This window comes from Sus scrofa, chromosome 9 (assembly GCF_054392235.1).
Source record: "Sus scrofa isolate SSC_HxYL_T2T_F1_AM1 chromosome 9, Sscrofa_HxYL_maternal_Yorkshire_Landrace_v2.0, whole genome shotgun sequence".
Lineage (NCBI taxonomy): Eukaryota > Metazoa > Chordata > Mammalia > Artiodactyla > Suidae > Sus > Sus scrofa.
In genome coordinates this window covers 45364156-45383367 of record NC_139391.1, presented here as the reverse complement: position 1 = coordinate 45383367, position 19212 = coordinate 45364156, and the positions used below count along the sequence as shown (strand labels likewise).

At 54.1% G+C, this 19212-nt stretch overlaps 1 protein-coding gene across 1 annotated transcript in view; it reads left to right on the top strand.

Moving 5' to 3' along the window:
* TMPRSS13 (transmembrane serine protease 13) overlaps nucleotides 1-16136 on the top strand; it is a 30101-nt gene extending 13965 nt beyond the window's left edge. Inside the window, exons 4-14 of the mRNA XM_021062905.2 lie at nucleotides 2092-2130; nucleotides 2219-2341; nucleotides 3276-3405; nucleotides 5720-5812; nucleotides 6766-6809; nucleotides 8239-8401; nucleotides 9464-9636; nucleotides 12214-12312; nucleotides 13525-13667; nucleotides 13817-13969; nucleotides 14666-16136. Coding sequence (XP_020918564.2) covers nucleotides 2092-2130; nucleotides 2219-2341; nucleotides 3276-3405; nucleotides 5720-5812; nucleotides 6766-6809; nucleotides 8239-8401; nucleotides 9464-9636; nucleotides 12214-12312; nucleotides 13525-13667; nucleotides 13817-13969; nucleotides 14666-14692 — 1187 coding nt within the window. The 3' untranslated portion in view covers nucleotides 14693-16136. The remainder of the gene's footprint in view (nucleotides 1-2091; nucleotides 2131-2218; nucleotides 2342-3275; nucleotides 3406-5719; nucleotides 5813-6765; nucleotides 6810-8238; nucleotides 8402-9463; nucleotides 9637-12213; nucleotides 12313-13524; nucleotides 13668-13816; nucleotides 13970-14665) is intronic.
* Nucleotides 16137-19212: the final 3076 nt, after the last annotated feature.

Here is a 19212-nt window from a genome sequence, read left to right as displayed (position 1 = left end):
AAGGCCAAATGGATCTGAGTTTGACCATCAGGAAGAGGGGACAGCTGTGCAGGCTGGGGAGGCAGAGGGGCAGCTCATGAAGGGTATGAGCTGGATAAGGACCTAGAAGATGTGGGAGTGGGGGGGGGGGGGACTTGGGCATCTGGGTGGGAGGAGCAGCTGCAGAAAATGTGGCGGGTGCAGATGGGCCAGTCAACATGGGGAGAGGGAAGGGACCCACTCAACCAGAGAGAGTAATTGTTTGGGGACCTGAAGGCTGTCATTAGGTCGGGCATGGCTGGGCCACAGTGTAGAGAGCTTTAAATGCCAGGCTGAGGGGTAAGGTTTCTGTTAAAGCGGCAGCATGGTGTGGGGAAGGGCGGGGTGGGTGACCAAACGGAAACACCCACTAGCAGGGCTGACTAAGGAAGAGGGTAGGTGCTGGTTAAGAGAAGGGTTTTAGGACCAGACGGACCTGCCGAAGCATCTTGGCTCTGCCACTTCCCAGGCATGTGACCTCAGTGAGTTAATTCACTTCTGGAGCCTCAGTTTCCCCACCTGCCTGACAAGGCAGGGGAGGGGGGTCACCATCACAGTGCCTGGGATGGGCTCAAGCATGGAGCCTGCCGTGTGGCATCCATGTGAACCTCCCGCCAGGATGAGCTGCCCTGCTCCCTGTCCCTTCCCCACTGATGCACCCACTCCAGAGGAAGCCCCAGCAGGGCACTGAGAGCTGTAGAAAGTAACCCATGGAGAGGAGATGGCATCAGAGGGCGGGCTCCCTGAATAGGGTCAGAGATTTCACAGCACTTCCTGAAGTCCCCTTACCTCTAGCCATCCCAGAACCAGGGAGGTGGTCACTGAGCAGCTATGAAGTGGCATCAGGACTAGAGACCCTGCCTCCTGACTTCCCATCTGGAGCTCTCTCTGCTCCACACCAAGGCGATCCAGCAGCCTCAGTGCTCAGGGCGCGGGATGGGGAAAGATCAGGGCACTAAGAGGGACAAGTCCAAGAGGTTAGGAGGGACCTGGAAGGAGAGCCACACAGGGTGGCCTTCACCTTGGGTGACGGAAAGTACACTGGGACCAGGGGAGAAGAGGGGGGGTCCAGGCTGAGGAACAGGTTGCAGACCCGAGGCAGGTGAGAAGTCAGAACCCGGGTTTCTTTTTTTTTTTTTTTTTTTTTTTTTTGTCTTTTGTCTTTTGTCTTTTGTTGTTGTTGTTGTTGTTGCTATTTCTTGGGCCGCTCCCGCGGCATATGGAGGTTCCCAGGCTAGGGGTTGAATAGGAGCTGTAGCCACCGGCCTACGCCAGAGGCACAGCAACGCATGATCCGAGCCGCGTCTGCAACCTACACCACAGCTCACGGCAACGCCAGATCGTCAACCCACTGAGCAAGGGCAGGGACCGAACCCGCAACCTCATGGTTCCTAGTCGGATTCGTTAACCACTGCGCCACGACGGGAACTCCCAGAACCCGGGTTTCTTAGGCATCCAAGGGGAGGCATCTCCAGGCAGGAGGGATGACAGTTCCTAGTTTGGAAAGAGATAGATCTTAGAAGTCGTGCAGCTCATTTGCACATATGGTGCATAAAGCTGTCGTGTTCTCAGCCCAACTTGGGCATTTGGGAATCAGCCACCTAGAGTTGCTCCTTGAGTGGGAAGACAAGGCATCAAGACATGGAATGGGGCAGGAACTGAGCCTCGGGGACATCCCTTCTTTAGAGAAGAGGGAGGAGGAAGAAAATCCAGGAGCTTCTGAAGCTGGAAGGACAACCTTTGAGAAGACAGGGCAGATAGTGGTAGCAGGTATATGACTGAAGATGGAAATTTCTCTGCTATGACCCGCAGAGCACAGAGATGAAGGGATGCCAGAGGGGCTCTGAGAAGGGGCTTCTGGGATACTGGAGGAGGTGGTTTCTCTGACCACCACTCTGATCAGCACAGAGGGCGGGGGAGTTCCCAGAGTAGAGCCCACCTCCACACCTCCCTCCCTCTCTCCCTTTCTTTCTCTTTCTGGGTGGCTGCTCGAGTCTGCCTGGTGCTGCCCTGCTTGCAGGAGCTTTATGGAGCATTCTGGAGCATTCCTGAGCAGCCTTTCTTTCCGTACAGATGGGGGACGAGAGCCCCAGAGTCCGAGAGGGATTGCAGGTCGGTGTCTCAGAACTGGGGGCCTTGGGCTGCTTGATGTCATGTCTCTGTGGGGCTGGCAGTGATACTGCTGCTTCATTTTCTCCAGTCTACTTCTGGCGGGGCCACACGAAGATCAAGTACAAGGAGCCAGTAGAGAGCTGCCCCAAGAATGCTGTGCACTGTGATGGGGTCGTGGACTGTAAGCTGCGGAGTGATGAGCTGGGCTGTGGTAAGGAGGCTGGGCGCGTGTGTGTGTGCTTGTATGTGCGTGTCCTCTGGGGGCTGAAAACAGCATCAGCTCAAGTGAGAGGTGATGGACAGACTAGGAGGATCTGGGCTCTAGAGGAAGTAGGCTTGGATTTGGAACCTGGCTTTCAGCGCTGTGTGTTATGGGTGAATTGCTAACCTTCTCTGGGCTTCCATTTCTTAATTTGTAAAATGAATAGCTTAGATAAAGTTAGTGGTTCTCAAATAAAATCTGACACCCCTCAATTATCAGACTGGGCAAGGCAGAACTGCTCTGGCTGGAGGCAGGTGTGGAGTCTGGAGCCCCATCCACGTGCCCCTCCTCTTTGCCCAGCAGGTGACCTCTGACTTGCTACCCCTCTGGTTTCATGAGGTCAGTTTGTAAATGAAGGCCTAGACGAGCGCAGCGGTTTCTTTGAGCGCTGGCCCTCTGTGGTTTTACAGACCTGGCCATGGACAGCCGTCAAGTGGGCGTCTGTGGGTACACGCCCCTCCTGCTCCACCTGTGTGTCTATGTGCTTCCTTGCCCATGGCCATGGCCATCTGTGACTGAGCCTGTCCAGTGAGCACTCAGTCAGATCATCATTCCCCTTGACTCTCTTATTTGGACCCATCACTGCCCTCTTGGGGCGACGGCCTCCGGCAGCACTCACCCCTTTTCCCGGCAACAGCCCCTGGGTCCTGTCAGACAAGATCTCTCTGCTCTGTCCCAGCCCCTTGCCTTGGCTCTGCCCTTACTGAGTATCTTGGGCTCTGAGCACTGGCTGATGATCATTCTGTCCTGGGGCCAACTTCCAGATGTTTCCCAGGCAAGAAGCCTCAGGACAGAGCATCGCAGAACCTTCCTCAGTTCCTTCCTCAAGAACTTGGGGCTTCCCGGTGCTGAGGATCTGCTCTGCCCTTTCCTTGCCCTGCAGTGAGGTTTGACTGGGACAGGTCTCTGCTTAAAGTCTACTCTGGATCCTCCCATAAGTGGCTTCCCGTCTGCAGTGACAACTGGAACGACTCCTACTCGGAGAAGACCTGCCAGCAGCTGGGTTTTGAGAGGTAAACCTTCCCCAAGAGCCCCAGCTTCAGGGTTCAGGGTTCTTTGCAAGGGCATCTCAGACTCATCAAGGAAAACTATATATATATATATATACACACACATATTTGCTTTTTAGGGCCGTACCTACGGCATATGGAGTTTCCCAGGCTAGGGATCCAATTGGAGCTACAGCTGCCGGCCCACACCACAGCCATGGCAATGCTAGATCCAAGCCGTGTCTGCCCCCTATACCACAGATCATGGCAATGCTGGATCCATAACCCACTGAGCAAGGCCAGGGATCGAAACCTCATCCTCACAGATACTAGTCGGATTTGTTTCCACTGCATCACAAAGAGAACTCCGGAAACTATTGTTGTAAATACTCAGAGAGGGGGCCTGACAGGGCTCAGGTCACTAGCTCAGGGTATGCTTGAGTTACTCAAAAAGACAGTGGCCTGGGGAGGCCAAAGTAATTATTTGTGGACCTCTAGCGGGATGACACTTCTGTACAGTTCTTTGCATCAAAGCACCCTCTTGTTCAAGATCACATTCAATGGTCATGAGGTGGGTGGGCATTAGGGCGGGTCTCGTCTTCTCATATCTGGGAAAGACTAGCAGCTCAGGCTGTGCAAACCCTTCAGTGGACTTTAAGCTGCGGCAGCTGTGGGTTGGGCTGGACCCCATCAAACAGGAAATGAAATGGCCAGGTGCGGCCAGGTAAAGTGACTAGTCTCTTTGGCTCTAAACATTTGAACCAAGAAGCTGGTACCAGGGGTAGAGCAGGCAGTGGGCTTTACCATGACCTTCCCACTTGCAGAAGCCCCCGATTTGCGGGCCTCATAGCCACCTCCATCCTCCCTCTTGTTCTGGGTTTTCAAACCACGCAGTTTGGGGGCTCACCAATCTGTGTGTGGTTGTAGGGGAAAGGGTTTATTTAGGATCTTGCTGTGGGCTCTCTGTAGAAGTATCTAGAAAGCCGGGGCTTGAGGGCTAGAACTTAGAGCCAGTTCTCTGCCCTCACCTCAGCCTTAGGTGTGAAGGGTGATCTGGGTGATCTAGTTGGAAGGTGGTGGATACCTTATATCACTGAGTTGTGCGACTTTCTGCAAATCTGAACTTGCCTTGGGCGTCCGTAGATAGTGTCAGTTATTCAAGGAACACTCACTGAGCTTTTATCATGGGTCACTACATGGTCCCCAGACAAGAGCCCTGCCCTTTGACAGTCTCTGGGATGGTGTAGGTGGGAGAAGCTGAAACCGATAACCAGAGCACCATGTGACATGTAGTGGAAAGGCCACGTGTGGAGCATCATGGGCACAAAATGGAGAGGGGGCCTGACACACTGGGAGGACAGCAGAGCAGGCAGGAGGCCCCTGGATAGAGGAACAGCAAATGCCAAGGCACACTCTCAAGCAAGGGTGTCCCAGGTTCTAGAAAGGCCCCAAAGTGCCACACAGATAGCGGCTGGATCACCCACAGCAGAATCACCTGGGGTACCTGTTAAAATGCACCTGAAGGAGTTCCCGTCGTGGCGCGGTGGTTAATGAACCCGACTAGGAACCCTGAGGTTGCGGGTTCGGTCCTTGCCCTTGCTCAGTGGGTTAACGATCCGGCATTGCCGTGAGCTGTGACGTAGGTTGCAGACGCGGCTCCGGTCCCGAGTTGCTGTGGCTCTGGCGTAGGCTGGCAGCTACAGCTCCGATTCAACCCCTAGCCTGGGAACCTCCATATGCCGCGGGAGCGGCCCAAGAAATAGCAAAAAGACCAAAAAAAAAAAAAAATGCACCTGAAAATCAGACTCTCTGGGATTAGAATTTCGAACTGCTTAACAGCACCCCAGGTGAGTTTTATGCAGGCTGTGGTCTGAGGTCCCGTAAGCCAGTAAAACCTTCTCAGGCTGTAATGTACAAACCCATAACATGGGGATCCATAAAACCTGGTTCAGCAGGTTTGGGGTGATGCTGCAGCTGCTGGTCCATGGATCAGTCTGGATAGAAAAGGGCTACGTAGGTGTTTCTCAAACTTCAGAGGGCACTAGAATTACTTGGAGAACCTGTTAAGATGCAGCACCAGAATTCTTGATTCAGTAGGTCTGGGGCAGGGCCCAGGAATTTGCAATTCTAACAAACTCCCAGGCAGTGCTAACGCTGCCCTGTGGGATGGGACCACACTTTGAAAACTCCTGGGCTGGTGTGCAGAGCTAGTGGGGGCAGCAGCAGAATATGTGGGTTGGGGTCTGAGGCTGCCTGCTGGACTCTAATGCCAGCTGGGGGACCAACGGTGGGCGCCATCTCAAGGGGGCCCCTTCTTCTTCCCTCTCCTCCCTGGCAGTGCTTACCGGACAACCAAGGTGGCTGACAGGGATTTTGCCAGCAGTTTCTCAATCTCTGAATATAACTCCACCATCCAGGAGAGCATCTACAGGTATGTGGGCCAGGCCAGGCTGCCTGTCTGCCAGCAGGGGAGTGAAGGATGCTTTGAGTCCGGGGCCCCTCTGCCTTGGCCTTTCAGGGATCCTGCCTCCAGGAGGCCCTTGTGAATCTCAAGAGCATCTCAGAAACAGCCCTCATTCACCACCTGCCTCCTGACTTGGATGTTACTGAAGCTTAGTGTGGAGACCTCCCCCTTGGGGGCTTGGGGGAGTCCCCAAGAATTTACCTGGTGGCCAGAGACCATGAATAACCTTGGGGCCATGAGTCAGCCTGGTGTTTGGACTGAAAGCCTCTGCAGGGAGAGGGTTTGGGGTGGAGAGGGAGAAACATCACTGGGGTGGGGGAGGGGAGGGGGAGGAGCAGGGGGAGTGCGGGTGCATGAGGTCAGGGGCAGGGAGGCCCATCTGGGAAGCACTGCCCCCACCTGGGCCTCCCCATCTGTCACCTTTGCACTGCAGCTGCCCTTGTCCTAGGGACACAGGGTGGGGGGTGCTCTACCAGCCGGAAGTGTTTACCAAGGGAGAGAGGGGAAGCGAATGAGCTGCTTTGTGGATGGCTGTTTGTGCTGGGTGGTTCACAGGCTACGTTGCTGGCAGAGCATTCAGGAACTGTCAGAGGAGCCTTGGACCACCTGTTTAGCTGTGGAAAGATGCTGGGACAATGCAGTGCTGTGAGCTTAAAGGACGCAGATCTAGCCAGTGTATCTGATCTCCCACAGGAAAACTGGGGGGTGGGGAGAGGGGTGGGAACCGTTTGCACTGAGCCATGCCCATGCCTGAAGAAACCTTTGGAAGCGTCTGTCCCGTCGGAAGGGAGAAATGTCAGAATCTCCTTCTCCTTGTGCAAAAGAAATGGGGTAGGACTTAGCAGGGACCAATGAGGGAAGGCTTCCTGGAGGAGGTAGCTACTGTGTTCTTTTCTCATTTTTTGCGTCTCCTCCTGCAGGTCTGAATGCCCTTCCCAGGAGTATGTCTCTCTCCAGTGTTCGCGTAAGAAGATGTTCTTCCACCTGGGTTGTGGCTCGTGTTGGGTGGGAGTCAAGGGGCAGAGGGCTGGGGTCCCTCAGGGGAGGTGATCAGCCCCGGGGGTCCAAGCCAGGAATTGTAAGACCCCTGGACAGTCTCAGGGTGGCATTTCCCCTTCCTGATTCTGCTCAGCCCAGCAAACTGGTCATTCACGTCTCCCGGATTCTGGGCAGGGGCAGAGGACTGGGAGAGCCCCTCGGGGCCAGCTTCAAGCTCCGATATCAACGGACATGGAGATGGAGCTCCCATTGTGGCTCAGTGGGTTAAGTACCCGACACAGTGCCTACGAGGATACAGGTTTGATTCCTGGCCTTGCTCAGTGTGATAAGGATCTGGCATTGCCACAAGCTTCAGTGTAGTTTGCAGCTGCAGCTCTGATTCGACCCCCAACCTGGGAACTTCCATATGCCTCAAGTGTGGCCCCCAAAAGAAAAAAGAAATAGACATAGAACCAGATCTAGAGCCAACATTTATGAAGTGCCTTCGATGCCAAGGCACTGTGCCCACAGCTTTATAAATGTGATTGCATTTAATTCTCACGAGGCAGGTGTCATTTCTGTCCACTTACTGAAAAGAGGCTGAAATGTTTGTCTTGCTCCACTGCTAATGAGACCACTGGTAGGTGAGGGGCTTGTATTGGACATGGGGTCTGACCCCAAAGCCCAAGCTACTAACCAGTCCACAAGGGCTGTGTTCTCATGACGACCTGGGGTGGGGGGGGTGCTCCCCTGAGTACAGGGTGGGCACAGGGCTGCTCAGACTACTGCTGGCTTGTCGCTCTCTTCCTTCAAAGGAAAAAGAACACAGGTGTGAGCAAACTCCACAATTTTGGGGGACTGGCTCACTCCAGAACATGTTAGGAAATGCTCCCCTGGGGCACAGGGTCCCCAATGCCACTAAATGACCCATCGGGGAACCACGTGGGCACCAACGACCTGTGCATCATGGGACGGGCCTTCTTTGTTTTGAAAAGATCCCATCACAGTGCTTATCGGTTCAGGGTCAAGTTAGACCTGGTCTCCTTTCCTGAGCTCCTGACAACAGCTCTGGGAGTCACCATCGTGGCCCCAATGCCCGGCACAGTGCCCAAAGCCTGGGGCACTTTGTTAGCCTTTGTCCAGTTAACAGAAGATTGAATGAGTGGGAGGAGAGGGAACTTTCTTAGGAACAAACGTCCCACTGGATGATCCCAGAAAGCTAACCCACCACGTGGGAGCGCTGTGATTCACAGGAATCAGCTGTACCGCATCAGCTTAAGTGAGCAAAGCGGCCTCCTCCACGGGTGGGAGGTGCCCTCAGTGTGGGGCTGCCTGAGCCTCTGTGGGCCCGGCGGGCGTGGTAGCGGGTCTGAGAAAAGCAGAGTTCACAGTTTCTCTCTTCTCCTTCTCCCCAGACTGTGGACTGAGAGCCATGACCGGGCGGATCGTGGGAGGGGCCCTGGCCCCAGAGAGCAAGTGGCCTTGGCAAGTTAGCCTGCAGTTCGGCACCACCCACATTTGTGGGGGCACCCTGATCGACGCCCAGTGGGTCCTCACTGCTGCCCACTGCTTTTTTGTGTAAGTGTGGAGGGGTAGTGATGGGCTGTCACTCAGGGTCGGGGACACCAGGAAGGGCTGAGGGCAGAGTGACCTCTCTCTGCAGGAGAGGGCTTTGGTTGTAGGCCTGGCCCCTGGGGCTGGGTGGCACAGGTGTGGTGAGGCCCATGATTTGCTCTTGGTATTTGGTCCTGGGAGTGCGAGTTGGGGTTACTTGTTCTGAGCCAGCGCAGAGTGCGAAAATACCACTGGGGGCCCCAAGGAGAGAGAGGCAGGTGGAAGGGAGGAACTGGGAAGCTGCCCTAAAGACCAGGGTGAGATAAAGAGGCTTTGGGCTTGTTGCTGCATCTGGAAACTGGAAGTTACAGATGAGGAGCCAGAGAAATCAGGAGCGCTGTCCCAGGAGGAAGCGAAAGCGGGGGACTGTGGGGAGGGCAGGGCAGTCGGCTTCTGACAGTCACCAGCCGGGCCTGTCCCTTTAAGCTGGTGGACAGGAAAGGGCTTGGAGTGAGGCCTCAGGGGCACTGGCTTCCCAGGTAGTGAGTCTTCAGCGGGTCACTCTGTCCTGTCAAAAGCTCCATTTCTGCTGAGATAATGCGACCGAGACGTGTCCTACTCACCTTATTTGATCCTCGTGGTGTCCAGAGGAGACAGTGGGGCCAGTGGTCCCAGGGGTCTTACCTATCCCCTCCCGTTTTCTATTGTAAGGTACAGAAGGGCCAGGTCAGGAATTCCTTGGTGGCTCAGGGAGTTAAGGATCCAGTGCTGTCGCTGCGATGGCGCAGGTTTGATTCCTGGCCCCGGAACTTCTGCATGTTGTGGGCATGGCCAGAACCAAACCAAACCAAACCAAAAACACAAACAAACAAACAAAAACAAAAACAAACAAACCCAGAAAACAATAAAAACAGAAGGGCAAGTTCAGAGTGATTTTTTGGAAGTAGGGCATTGTCCTAGACCCCTGGGCTTAGATAGAGAGCTCCCTCCAGAGGTGGTGCTCTGGCTGCAGCTCCCCATGCAGCAGATGCTGCCAGAGGGCTCTGCCAGGTGGTAAGTGGCCCATGCTCTCTGTGGCTCTGGCAGGACCCAGGAGAAGGTCCTGGAGGGCTGGAAGGTGTATGTGGGCACCAACAACCTGCACCAGCTGCCCAAGGCAGCCTCCATTGCCCAGATCATCATCAACGGCAACTACACGGATGACCAGGATGACTATGACATAGCCCTCATGCGGCTCTCCAAGCCCCTGACCCTGTCTGGTGAGTGAATCCACGCCCATCACACCCCGCCCTGCTCGTCCCACAGCTCTGCACTTGGCAGCATCCACTGACCCCTCTTGGGGTCCAGAGCATCAGCGTGGTGCACGTCAGAGACTCTTGGAGATCATGTAGTTCCCGGCCTCTCTCTATTTTACAGTTGGGGGAACTGAGGCCCAGAGGTTGGAAATAAATTTGCCCCAAGGACACATCTCACATTGCAAACTGGTGACAAAGCCAGGGTTTGGATACTGGTCTTCATCAAGATAAACAGATCGAATTGTTTCCACCGGTCTATTGAGCACTTAATGAGGGCCAGACACCGCGGTAGCATTTTACACCTACGATTTCATTTACTCTTCACAAACCGATCCTGTGGAACAGGTACTATTATTAGCTTCATTTGAGGGGATGGAGAGAGAGAGTTCCCTGAGGCCACAGAGTCATAAGTGGCAGCGCCAGGACTGGGTCCACCTTGGTCTGGCTTCCAAACAATGATCTTCCCAGGCTGCTCTCTGCTGGCAAATTGCCAATGCCACAGTTGCGCACACAAGCACCTGCATTCAAACACCGAACTGCCACAAAGGTTGTCACTGAGGACCAAACGGGGCTACAGGAAGGAAACGCCACCGAGGTTCTCAGGAGATCAAAGAAGTTTTCATTCATTATTTTTTCTACCCATTTGTTCACGTATCAAACACTGTGTGTCTACTACACGGCTGCTTTGCGGTTCCATAGCCAAGAGAACAAAACGGATGACACATAAACAGCCACTTAGAAGCTGGAGATGTAATGTTAGGGCCCCCAGGGAACCGCGGTGGCACAGATGTGGGCACCTAATCAGTCTTGGCGGGCTAGGGAGGCTTCCGGAAATCTTAGAGGGCTCTCTGGTTAGTCCAGCCTATCTGGTGCTCAGGGCTTGTGACCTGGTCTTTCCTGGCACAGTAATTAAGGAGGTGGTGTTGATCCTGAGTCAGAGCAGTTGGCTCTTCAAAGTGGTGTGGCCCAGAGCCACGCCCACCAGAAGCCACGCCCACCAAAAGCCACGCCCACACCGTGAGCCCTCTCTGCCTTCTTTCTGCCCCTCCCAGCCTTGTCCCTGGAGCCTGGGACTGTGAGATAACAGTGCCCTGGTGCCCCTGCCCCGCCCCCAAGGATGCATAAAAGGGGGCAGGGCATCTGCCAGACCAGAATAGGCCTTCCCAGCCTTGTAAAGCCCAGACTCCATTTAGCTAACGATTCAGAGCTTACCTGCCAACACCCCAGATCCCCATATTATTTGGATTTCCAAATCAAATTAAGTAATTTGTAAAATGAAATTAAAGCTCTTATAGCATTTTATATGCTTCTCAGACTTACAGCAGTCCCTCTCCATGCTCTGATAGCGCCACCCCCCTCGCCCCAGTATTCTCCTGGGTCAGAAGCATATCTCTGGGCTGAGAATCACAGCTTAGATTTATATAGTCCTGTGGTCAGACCATGTGCCCTGATTTTTGGTTTAGAAATCAGGACAGATTTTCTTAAACTGTTTGGTAGGCAGAGCACTTTGAAGTCACAGTACTAGCTGAGCAAACCTGTGAAAATTCACTGATAAATTACCCCATATAAAAAAAAAACTAGTGGAATACATAATAGTGTTACATGTTTTTAAGTCTGTATGTCTTGAAAATAGGCACAGACTATTTTAAGAAAAGAAGTTTTGCATTTGTGGTTAATAATTGATGCCATTCCTTCATTTATTTTTTGTTTGTTTACCCTCCAGCAGTGCAATGTGTTAGACTCCCAATTTACAGGAGAAAAATTTTGCAGGCATTCTTCCTCCCTCTGTCTCTCCCCCCCTCCCCATGAGTACTTTATGTGTCAGGCACCATTCTATGTGCAGGAGGCTGCAGTAAGCATAGAAACTGACAACACTGCAAACATCTATCAACTATTCTCCTCTTGCAGACTTCTTGGTGCTCTAGTCTAGGTAGGGACTCTGGTCCTCAGAGGAAGTATGTGATCTGAGGCACAAGCACCATCCATGCGTTTCTGAGGGCAAGAGTGAGTGAGCAGCGGTCTTGTGGGCTGTGCCCTTAGGGCGGCGTTCTTCCCACTAGGAGAGGTTGTCTCATCTGGAGGGAGAGTTTTGGGTCCTGGCCCACCAGGGGTGCCCTCCCCAGACCAGGCAGGACACATCACTGAAACGCCATGGCGATAATACCTGGGATTTAGCCTGGGCTGCTCCTTGCTCTGAGGGACAGGCATGGGAGGGGATTTGTCAAGAGGGCCGCTCGGTGTGGAGAGACCCACAGCCACCCAGTATCAACATGGCACAGGGGAGTTTCCAAGCCATAGGCATTGCCCACCTGGCACCCACTGAAAAATCAGAATTTTTGGAGGATTCTGACACCCCAAAGGCTGGAGACTCAAGATAAAATGATTGAGTTTCTTGCCTGGTCAGTTCAAGGCCCTGAAAGATTCAGAACCACTCTGGGGGGAAGGATGACGACCTAGGACCTTGGTACTCTTGTCCCTCCATGCACCCCCCCAAAACCTCCAGCCTTGTCCCTTCGCTGATGTCTCAAGGTCTTCTTGCAGCTCATGTCCACCCTGCCTGCCTCCCCATGCATGGACAGACCTTCGGCCTCAATGACACATGCTGGATCACAGGCTTTGGCAAGACCAAGGAGACAGATGGTGAGGGGCAGGTGCTGGACTGTGTGTGTGTGTGTGTGTGTGTGTGTGTATACATACATGTGTGTCTGTGCAGAGGGTGTGTGGGTGATGTGTTGGGGTATAGAGATGAGGGTCCACCGAGATGAGGCTTTGGGTGTATAGATTCATGGGCCTGGCTACATAGGTGTGTCACATGCACCTGCATATATGTCAGAGGAGTTGGTGTGACAGTGCCCCAGCCAAGCACACCAGCTTGTCATTGAACAAGCTGGTTCGTTGCTTATTGCACTGGAGGGAGAACTCACACCAGGGAGAACCATGGGGCATCTGGACAAGAAGGTGTTAGAGGACTTAGCGGCTCTGGGTACGTTAAGGGGGAGTCACACAAGTGGAGCTTTCTCTAGATGGGATGCTTTCAGGAGGCAGGGACAGTTTCCTGAGTGCAGATGTTAATAATCTCCTCCTGTTAAGCTGTTAAGAATAGACCAAGTCTAACACTGTGGTGGGTGAAGAAGCAGCAGCCCCTCCTTCTGGCTGGGGGAGGTGGCCATTTGGTCCTTTTGGGGTTTGACCTACCTCACCTCATTTTCATTTGTGCTGAAACAAAGTTAGGAAGAGGTTTGGTTCTGCCCCACTTCATCATGATCACAGGGTGGTCTTGTCTGGTGTCGGTTCTCAAGGATCGTGTCTGTTGGGCAGGAGGGCATGGCAGCCGGGCTGGCCTTGCCGTGTGGCTCATGAGCCCGGGGCCGGCCGCAGGTGTCAGGGCCACTCTCCCCTTGCTCTAGGGATGGAGCAGTGACTGGCCGGGAGCAGCCTTGTTCTGATCTTGGCTCCTTAACTGACTGGTTCTGTGCCTGGGGGCAAGTCCTTCTTCAGCCCTAAATTTCCCCTCTGTACATGGATTAATCACACCTGTCTTTCTTGCGGTGCATCATTACCAAAAAATAAAGTGATATATTTGATGGCACTTCGAATACAGCAAAACCTTGTGCAACATGTAAGGAAGCCTGATAAGCTCTTGAGTTGTGTACATGCGTGTCTCTGCTATACGCAGTGAGTTGTGTCCAGTGTGAGGGTGTGTGTGCCCATAGGTGCCACCACGGGCAGGGTGCCCTGCACACCCAAGAGGCTGCCAGTCTGGGGCCCAGAGGGGGCAGCTGGACAGCCACGAGGCCGCCCAGACTCTCACTCCCTTCCACGCCCTCTGTCCTCCACCCCGCATCACCGCAGAGAAGACATCCCCCTTCCTGCGGGAGGTGCAGGTCAGCCTCATCGACTTCAAGAAGTGCAATGACTACCTGGTCTATGACAGCTACCTTACCCCCAGGATGATGTGCGCTGGGGACCTGCGGGGAGGCAGGGACTCCTGCCAGGTAAGGCTGCTTCTGTGTGGGGCTCAGGGCCCGGGCCCCCGGAGGAGTAGGGGGAGGCTGGGATGTTGGGGTTGGAGTGAGTCAGATGCCCACCATTTCCTGCTCAAGGACCACCTCCCATCCTACTGACCTGTGTGCTCTCCCCGTAGGGTGACAGCGGGGGGCCCCTGGTCTGCGAGCAGAACAACCGCTGGTACCTGACAGGAGTCACCAGCTGGGGCACGGGCTGTGGCCAGAGAAACAAACCCGGCGTGTACACCAAAGTGACGGAAGTGCTCCCCTGGATCTACAGCAAGATGGAGGTGAGGGCAGGGGGCGTGAGCTCAGAAGGAAGGTTCCCAAAGGCGGCAAGAGGGCCTGGCCTTTCCCTAGGGCCTCGGCGAGGTCCTTTCACCCTCTCGCCTCTGGGGCTGTTCAGAAGGTGCAAAAAGCCAGGACAGGACAGGAGTCAAAGGTGGGGCCAAGCTCAGCTGCCTGGGTTTCTCCCCCTCCTCTTCCTCCTGCAAAACAGAGCTCAGGGGGCTTGCGAGGGATGGGCGGAGGCTGGGTGCCCGCCCCAGGGTCACTCTCCTCTCCCCAGTGACGGCCCTGTGAGTTCACACAGGCCACCCAGAGGAGGAGGCCGCCCCTTCTTGTCAGGACGTGGGTGGGGGAAACTGGGCATCAGGAAGCGGAAGTCCACCCCACCTCCGCCGACCCGGTCGGGGCCCCCACCTTCCCTGCGCCTGCGCCTGCGCCCTGGCGGTAGAGCGGCAATGCTGCGGGCCCTTCGCCCCTCTGCCCAGGCAGGGGCGGAGCGGTGAGCTCTCAGGCCTGGATCGGAGATCGGGGATCAGGAGGCTGCTCCTGAAATACAGCCTGGCGGCGCTCTCAGAGCTTGCTCCCGTCTTTTCCCCTTTGCTGCCCCTCTTCTCTGAATCTTAGGCGCTGAGCCCTGACCTCCGGGCGTCTGTGTTCCGCCCCCCCTCCAACCCTGTTCTCCCTCTTCTCTTCCTCAGAGTGAGGTGCGCTTCCGGAAATCGTAGGCAGCGGTCCTACGACCAGCACTGGCTGCTGTACAGCACTGGCTGCTGTACAGACTCTGGCCCAAGTGACCGGGCCGTGTGCAACCTCATCCTGGCTAAAGGCCACCAGACACCTTCATCGCTGCTGCCTCCACTGTCTGCTGCCCCTGTGCGTACACACATGTGTACGTCACTGCTCTCCCAAGGTCTTCAGAAACCATGAAAGGCATCAGCTCTTCCCAAACCCCAAGTTGGAAACCCCCAGGAGATAACTGGGCACCGTGGAGGTTCCCAGAGGGCGTCCATTACCGATGGAGGAGGTAGAGCCCAGGGAAGGGCCTGGAAGGTCACAGCAGGAATTCTTGCTCCTCTGACCCTGATTTGGACTAGCTCAGAATGGGCAGCCTGCCAGGGACCCAGCCACCTCTGCTGTCACGAGACAGTGATGGGTGTCACAGAGTTCCTGGACTGTCCTTAGTGGGAAGACATTCCCATTGGCACCACCCCTGCCTGCTGGTGCTGTGGAGGGGACCAGGGGCTGCCATCAACTCTGAACTGGACGCCACAGTCCTTGTTTGGTCACTGGCTGTTGGAGGCAAATTTCATTTCATTTTATTTTTATATTCAAGAACTGGAAGTAGATGTATTTTTAAAGATTCTCCCCAAATTCCAGGAGCCAAGAGAGCACTGATCACCCAAGAACTCCGAGGGACTTTGGGGAGCTGTGCTCCTCGGGAGATGTGCGGAACACCCCTGGCCACAAGGGGCCGGGTGAAGGCGCCCTTGGAGATGCTCAGGGAAGGGAATCCTCACTGGGGCTGGCGAGCAAATCCGTCCCAGAAACAGCCACAACTGTTGCTGCGTCCAAGGGCTCCAGGAGCATGAAGGAACTGATGCTGCTTCTCCGCAGGCCCCTGAGGCTGGGACAGTCCAGGTGGACATGTGGCATCCTCACAGCCAGGGCCTCCCTGGGACTTGGGAGTTTCTTCTCAGCTTTCTTAGTCTTTCAATGTCTCAGTTGTTCCAGAGACACAGGATTTGCCATGAAAACTGCCTCGGGGAGAAAGCTGGTTCTATCCCCAGAGCCTCCAAACCACCCTCCTCAGCGATCCGAGTTGCCTCCCCTGCAGGTCTTCAGTGCATTTGGCCTCCACAGACCTCCCCATCTTTCTCTGGGGCACCTGTTCCTCCTGCAGCCCATTCTCCTTACCTTCCTTGGGCCCATCTGGTGGTGCTGTGACTCCCAGAGGCAGGATCCAAGCAGATCAGCCCAGCCCAGTTCAGGTGGGCGGCTGCTCAGGGAAAAGATCCTTCTGGAAGAACAGCTGGAGCTGGCTGGCGTGGCTGGGCAGAGTCTGAGGGGGCTGGTGACATTATCAAGGCTGGGGATGGGGGCGGGCCCTGTTCATGTTCACAGCAGCCCCAAGTAATGGTCTTCAGCAATAAAATTGTGTGACCTGAAAAATTTGTCCTTGGATGTTTCACTGGTACCTGAGTGAAAACTGAGCTTGTCCATCCAGGTGCCCAGACAGCCTCAGTATGGATTCTGAGCCTTGGTTCCTCAGTTCTGAGTTCTCTTCTTTTAATCATATATTCATTTTTTATTTGTTCACGCACCGTGTCTGTGGCTACTCCATGTCCGGTACTTGCGCCAGGCCCCGAAGTTACAAGAACCATGTTGACGCTCAGGTTTGCATGGTGGTAACCCAGTGGGATGGAAACTGGGATTTGGTGTGGATGCCATGCGTGGGACATGGATGAAGAAGCTTCCAGCCATACCAAGAGAAGCCAGGGAAGGCTTCACAGAGGAGGTGAGGTTTGAAATGAGTCTCCAAGCGTAGGTAAGCCTTCCCCAAGCAGGTGGAGTGGGGAAGGATAGTCCAGCACCTGTCCTCTTTCCCTCCTTCCTCTTTCTCTCCCTCTGGCTTTGCCAGCGCCGCAAAAGGTATGTTTACAAAGAAACCCCAGTGCTTAGCTATGGCCAAGGGAATTGGATGGGCAGTCCCATTGGCCTCACCTGAAAGATCTAGCATTTCTTGCTCTGCAAGTACTTTTCCTGCATTTTTTTTTTAATCTTTTTAAGGCTGCACCTGCAGGTTCCCAGGCTAGGGATCCAATCGGAGCTGTAGCCGCTGCCCGTGCCACCGCCACAGCAATGCAGGATCTGAGCCACATCTCTGACCTATACCACAGCTCACGGCAACAACAGATCCTTAACCCACTGAGCAAGGCCAGGGATCGAACCCATGTCCTTGTGGATGCTAGTCTGATTCGTTAACCGCTGAGCCACGACAGGAACTACTTTTCCTGCATTTAGTATATTGAGCTCAAGCATTATGATCCCACGATGAAGGCCCAGCACCACCAGGACTCCTACTGCACACTCTACTTCTGGTCTCAAGCACAGAATTCTCCGGGCCTGCCCACGTGAGCCTGGCCTCTGGACACCTCGAGGTTGTGTAGTCTCCCACATCAATGCCAAGGGGAAGTCCTTCCTCTGGTTATTTTCTTGCTCCATCTGCATGACAAGGTGCAGAGGGGGCAGGTACCAGGCTGACTATATCAGCAGTAAGGATAACACAACCACTGTGATGGATCCCACGATTTCCCACCCATCTCAGTGGCTTGACCCAATCAAAGTTTCTCATTTGCCTAACAGTCCAATAAGTGTCTGACCAATGGGAGGCTTTCTTCCACATGATTTTTCAGGTCTTTCAGCCTGCTGGCTTTTTCATCTGCTTCTGGATAGTGGAAAGAGGAAAGAAAAGATGAAGAAAGTGTATCTATTTCTTAAATGCTCTGGCTCAGAATCGATGCATGTCATTTTCACTCTTATTTTATGGGTGTCACTTGGCATCATCTACATGGAGTGGGAAAAGCACTAAGAAAGGCAGTCCCTGGCCAATTTCTATGTAAGAGCAGACATTCGTTTTGGACGATAACCAGCCATCTTGCCCACCAGAGGAAGCTGGTCATATCTCAGAAGCCAGGCCCATTTCTATTCCCTTTTCCTTAGGAACCAGACCCTTTCCCACTGTCCTTGCTTCCTAGAAATTGACTTGCACAGGTGCAGAGGTAGATGTGTTGGAGGGAAGTGAGAGAAAAATATCCAGATGGGAGAAGAAGAATGGTCCTTAGGCCCAGGACATCTATAGAGGCTATAAAAATTGTGGAGAGTGGGTGATGGGGCTTCCCAATTGATCCAGAATCTCTAGGGAGATGACTGTGTGTGTACTGGGGTGGGGGGTGTTGTTAGTGATACGGTCCTATGGTCCCTGGATCCCAGGCATCTCCAGGTACCAGTCAAACTCTGGCTTGGTCAATTCTGTTGCCAGCCGAATTTCCCTGGGGAAACGGGAAGGGCTAAGTGATTATGTTGGGGGTGAGGCAGGTGATGGCTCTTTGGAGGAGGAGCCAGTTACAAGCCTCGATGCCCATCCAGCTGCCTCTGGGGTTTGGGTAGAATCCCAAGAGCTATTGTTTCCCATAATTGCTTAGCTGATGCCCTGACACAATCGGGAGGACATTGGGGGATGCACGTGGAGAGCTCCTTGTTATGATAATGATGAGAATAACGACAATAATAGCTGGCCCTTGCTGAAGGTTTGCTATGTGCCAGATGCTGTGCTGAACACCTGATGTGTATCATCTCCTCTGAGCATGAAGTTGGCACTGTTATTATCTCTATTTTATGGATGGGGAAATAAGGCCAAAAGAAGGGAAATAAGCTTTCCCCAAACTAACAACAACTAAGTGGCAGGGTTGGATTTGAATCTGCTTTAAGAACAGGCGAGATCTTCCTCGCTGCAACCTCGAGGGGTCTACCATCCGGCTCTGTGGACCTTCCTGTTCTGCCTCTGCCGTGGGAGGGTCAGGATGTACAACTCCCCAGAGGAGGCTGGGCACAGCCCTCAGAGCGTCACATGACCAGAGCCTTAGCCCCGCAGTTTCTAGAACCCGGGACAAATACATCATGGATGGGAGGAGGCCCCCAGCACCTCCTCCACCCCCACCCCTCCTGGAAGGTTTCTGGGAGGCCTTCCCATGCCATGACATGCTATTACCCTAGGACGCCTCCTTGTCTCCTATATGTGGGTGGGTGGCTGAGAGGCACATGCCACTCATTCCCTGCCTCCTCTGCACTGGCCCAGGCTTCCTGTTCCTTGGAAACTGCCCTCTGGCGCAGGGAGCAAGCTCCATCCTGCCTCCACCCTTCCCTCCTGGGAACACGGAGGGCTGTGCTCTGGAGATAAGCAGCCTGACTGTCCAGCCAGGAGATTTTATTAGATGAGTCCTTTGAGAAGGGGAGAGCATGACTTGATCTTTGGTCCTCCAAGCTCAGTCTCTGCCAGCAGAAGGTGTCTCCTCTGTCCAAGACCAGAGTCCCAGAAGTTTTTCACTTTTGGTGCAAGGAGGGAGCTGGAAATCTTCTTTGAATAATTCTTCCTAGTGACCTTGTGTTGTCGTGGAGAGAGCCCTGGAGCTGGGCCCAAGCAACGTGGAGGTACAGATTCCAGCTCCGCCACTTGTCTGGCTCTGTG